Source organism: Cryptomeria japonica, chromosome 3, assembly GCF_030272615.1.
Source record: "Cryptomeria japonica chromosome 3, Sugi_1.0, whole genome shotgun sequence".
NCBI lineage: Eukaryota > Viridiplantae > Streptophyta > Pinopsida > Cupressales > Cupressaceae > Cryptomeria > Cryptomeria japonica.
The window spans coordinates 159,659,677-159,664,706 of NC_081407.1; the positions used below are offsets into that span (position 1 = coordinate 159,659,677).

At 37.1% G+C, this 5,030-nt stretch overlaps 1 protein-coding gene across 1 annotated transcript; it reads right to left on the reverse strand.

The window, feature by feature from the left end:
- Positions 1–735: 735 nt before the first annotated feature.
- On the reverse strand, positions 736–4,593 carry LOC131031028 (L-ascorbate oxidase homolog). Its single transcript, XM_057962035.2, has 8 exons — positions 4,217–4,593; positions 3,998–4,107; positions 3,623–3,893; positions 3,342–3,444; positions 2,895–3,240; positions 2,167–2,532; positions 1,352–1,430; positions 736–1,217 (listed from the first exon to the last, which is right to left on the reverse strand). The coding sequence occupies exons 1-8, from the start codon at positions 4,358–4,360 to the stop codon at positions 1,002–1,004; spliced, it is 1,635 nt and encodes a 544-aa protein (XP_057818018.1). The 5' UTR covers positions 4,361–4,593; the 3' UTR covers positions 736–1,001.
- Positions 4,594–5,030: the final 437 nt, after the last annotated feature.

The following is a 5,030-nucleotide window of genomic DNA, read 5'->3' on the forward strand; positions in this document are numbered from 1 at the left end:
AGATGCAAGTTCTAAATTTTGTTTCAAATCTAACATTAATCAATTGTTTGACCCAAAGAGAACACTTTTTGTTTAATACCACCCTTTGTAAGATGCAAGTTCTAAATTTTGATTTAAATCTAATATTAATTAATTTTTTGACAAAAAGAACACCCTAAATTTAATTTTGGATTTAAATCAAACATTAATTAATTGTTTGACCAAAAAAACACTATATAAGATGTAAGTTTTAAATTCTAATTCCATTATTTAATTGTTTTTAAATATATGAATGAATTATAATGAAAATAACAAGATATTATATGATGTAACAATTTGTCAACATTTAGTATAAACTTTGAAATTTATTTTTATTTTTAAATATTAATCTTTAAAAATAAACTTAGAAGATATTATATGATGTATCAAGTTATCAATGTTTAGTATTAAATTTTAATATTTTTTATATAATGAAAAAATAACTTTAAAATAAATTAATCTTTAAAACACATCTTGTAAAGTATTATATGATGTAACAATTTGCCAATGTTTAGTATAAAAATAAATAAATCATACATAAATTTTTGAACTTCAGTTTATAAGGTTACAATTGGCTAGGCAGTATTAGTTAGATTTTTTAATTTAAAACATACTGAAGTTGCGCAAATGTCCGCGCAAACATTGACCGCTTAAAATGACATCATATATTCAGACAAACAGAAGAACAATGAAGAAAGAATATTGTGCGCAACCGTATAAAAAAAGATGAAATTAATTCGGCGGTACCGGAAATTATAAAAATTTATAAATATTCGAATAATTAAATTCAAACTAGAACAGAAGGCTTCCATTGCAGCAGGAAGCTCTTCGCTTATTTATAAGGGCCGAAAATTTAAAATTGCGGCTACAATGGAGAGACATTGCAGTAATGAGAATTAATCACTAATCAGTCACCCTGTTGTGACTGTACCAGAGAAGCATCCATGGCGAATGAAAGAATTGTAATGGAATAATGGATGGATTTATGGTTGGGGAGTACGGGAACGGCCCCTGGCTGCGTCACAGAGCAGAGCATTAAGAGGAATGTCATATTCATCTCTCAGCGATTTTACTGGAGATTTCACTCTCAGGTACGTTTGCTGGCCCAGGTACTGCCTTTCCCATGTTTCTGACCTTAGGTTCCACATTCCCGCGTTATCTAAGGTTAGAAGAACAGCAGTCCATGACTTTGGATATACCTGAACAATTTATCAAGGTAAATATTAAAATCTTTGGTTGTAAAATGGAATTAGATGTTCAGTAAATATTAAAATCTTTGGTTGTAAAATGGCATTAGATGTTCATTCTTTGTATCTTAGAGATCAGTGTATACCTGTGTTGTGCAGCGAGAAACTGCATCGAACAGATTGTAGCTCGCTCTGCTTGATTGTGTCCATTCTCCTCCATCCATTCTGTTTCATCACAATAAATGTATTGTTTGTCTTAGCACAGTGAAATTTTGGAAGATAAAAGGGGAAATGAATGTTTAGGGTTTAAAAATGGTGGAAGCCATGTCTGTGTTTTTAAAGAGGGGTTTCAAATAAGTCAGGACAGCTGAAATGAAACGGACTAAATGGCATACATTTGAATTAGCAGTTAGCGAGGCTAGAATTTGAGCAGCTAAAGAAGAACAATGGTTTTTATAGAGACAACCTAAGTAAGACAGGGCAAGATCTCTGGCAGGTAGGCAGAGGATTAGAGTTAGGGTTTTTCTGTGGGGTTATAGGTGTAATCAATGGGAGAAGGTGTACTCCATGCTCTAGATTTTTTCTTCTGCCCTTAAAAAATATCAAGCCCTGAGCTTCACTCAAAATCAAAATCATTGGAAACAAAAAACCACTGCTTTCTCAATTCAATCAGGTCTGGTCCCATATTTGAAAGAACCATCTTTTTGGACAGATATTAGTGATGGTTTATTGCTGAAAAGCGGATTTGTGGCACCCAGGCAAGGAGTTCAATGGTTAAGTGTTGAAGCCATCTACTGCATGGTACAGTGCTCTGTTCTGGTAGTGTTAGGGACAAGGGCTAGTGGCCATTCTATGTATCTTCTAAGAAGTGAATTAATGCCTTAAAATGAGTTTTGCGCGATGACAGTACAAATTTCCCATTAGTAAAGATCTAATTGCAAAATTGAAAATTGTAACTTACCCTGCTACAAAAAAGGAATATCCATCCAAATGCCATGACTGTATGGTGTCTTCATAGTTCTGGAAGACAATCTCAATGAAAGCTCTGTAATCTCCATCGATCACAGCAGTCTGGAGATAAGCAGATCTACCATCAGGACTGTCAGGAATACCACCCACGGCGAACACTCCACCAATATTATAGTAATCTGCAAGCTTCAATGGTGTGTCGGGACGCTGGAAAGAAACACCATTCATTGCATAACGCTGTTTCCCATTGATTATGGCTGAAGAACTTGCGAGCTTCAGGGTTCGAGTAATGGTAATGTTCCCATAATGGTATGATCCTTGGGGATTAGGACGAGCTGCACTGGCTGTCAGGTTCCATCTGCACAACAATTCCATATAATTTTTTAAGAAATCAAAACGATACGGATTATTCCAAATCCCTAAGTTCTACATATAGAACCTTTTTCAGCCCTTATGCTTCGCTGGCTTGCCAAAAGTATTAGGGTGCTTCTCCGATTGTAAGACAATTTATTCACCATGTCTTACCATATTTCAATATTATGCCTCTATCCCATTGTCAGTGGCTTGTAAGTTAAGACTACAACCAGATCTATATTTCTTTATAAAAAAATTAACTCTTCACATCTAGAACTTTTTCTTTACAAACAAGAAACACTATCATATATCTATAATAGAAATTGCAGAAGGAATTTAAACCTTAAGAGAGAAGCTGGGCCAAACCTGATGGATCTTGCCTGGTTAAGAGACCAGTCAACCTGAATGGTTGGACCTCCCGGAATAGATCCAGAAACAGCCTTCTGAGAATTGCTGTAGCGGAAGACTCCATAACCCGTGAGAATAGGACTAGTGAATCGAGTAGATGCAACGAGGTAGTAGTCCTGAGGTGGCTGATCCGCAGTCACCAGAACAGAGTAGCTCTGACCAACATGTATATCAAGAGAATCATAGATATTTTGGACAGTGTGAGAGCCCTCCACTTCAACAAGCTTCATTTTGTGCCCCTCAATCCTGAAGTTCAGAGAGGATGACAATCCCACATTTGAAATGCGAAGACGATAGGTTTTTCCTGCAAACTAACAGATATCAGAGGAATGTTTGCGAAGCAAGCAGATCTAGCATATATTTAAGGCATCACTTGCAGTCGACTTAACAACAAGAAGATCTTACCTTGCTCCACTGTCAATGCATAACCATTTGGTCCTCGGCCATTGATGAGAACAGCATCAGGAGCACCCAGAGATTTCCCCAAGTCGAGAGTTCTCCGAAGGATCTGCTCACAAGTATCATCAAATGGTCACAAAATATGGTAACGCAAGAAAATGCTTCCGAAACGACATGCACTAGAAGAAGCTGGACCTAACAGATTCCCTCAAAAGAATTAGGCCTTTCCACTAGTTTCTACAATGTACGCGAAATTTGCCCTTTCACTGTGGTCACTGAGAACTTACAGTATGATTTCTCTTGTACCAGTCGCCTATCAGCAGAGTGACATCACCATCAGGAGCAGGGAAAGGCACAGGGATCAGGGGCCTGCTAACAACTTTAAGGCCTCCGAAGCCTCCTGCTGCCTTATGGTAGTACATTGACGGGAAGTAGAAATAGGTTCCTATCTGATCCTTCACCTGGAACTTGTATGTGAAGTTTTTCCCAGGTGGAATGGGACAATTGGTTCCAAAAACTCCATCTTGCCAGGAGTTTCTTCTCTGCTGTATCCCACTCCTGTAACAGAAAATGAATGTTGGCTCAGTCTACTACAAATCACCAAAAATCTCGCTGAGATTAAAAAAAACCATTAATGGAAAGAGCGGAGATTCAGAACCTACCATGACAATAGGAATTTTTGGTTCAAATTATTAAATACATTAATAATAATGTTGTCATTTGTCGTACTATCAATATCAGGTCCAGGAAACTGACCATTGATCAGAATTCCCTGCAACAACATTAGAGATTAATTATGTGCTTAGTCACCAATGACGACCATAAATGGAACGCATTGAAGTGGATTTAAATTGGAAAAACCAGGGAAATAAAAAACTCACCTGCTGAGGAACACCAAGAGGCCATATGGTACCATATGTAATATTCCAGGTAAAGAATTTATATGGATCTTCTGCTAGAGCAGAGGAACTGATGAATGCTATTATGAAATACACATGTGCAATGGAACGCCACAAGGAACCCATTGAACTCTATGCTCCAAATCTTGACCTCCCTACTTCTTTTCACAGTAGAATGGATGAGTTCTGTGTAATCTGCGTATTAAAAACCTCCACCCTATGAGAAGACAATGCAATCAAACAATGCAGATGCAGCAATGTACCAAAGTTGTAACAAAAGCAAAACTGTATAAGGGGCATTGACTGTATTAGGTCAGTCACTCTTTAAGTAGAAAGAGTCTCACACTCCATGAGGATGGCAAATTTGGACGTCTATATATAAATGCTTAATACCCAGTAGACCTTTACTTTATCATTTATTTTTTCTCACAATTTGTGAACTGATCTGGCTCATGCCAATCTGTAACGCGGCAAAACTCGTCAAATTTCTAGACGGGGCCATGTTCTGCCATTTACCTTCTTTCCACACCCATCAGAATCAATAATTACACGACGGATTCAAATTTCAAGCTCTACGGTATATTAAAAATTATAACAAAAGTCTAAATTCCAATTTAAGAGGCAACTTACAATACATCTTACTGTGTTAACATGTGAATGCAAATTTCTTGTCAAATCAAAATTCATAGGGACGGTGTTGATGCACTCGGAGTCCACTGGAATGAATCTGTACCTTACATGGCTGGGAATTTGTGCAGTACAGGAACTCTGTATATCCCTAAAAAGTCTCACTCAC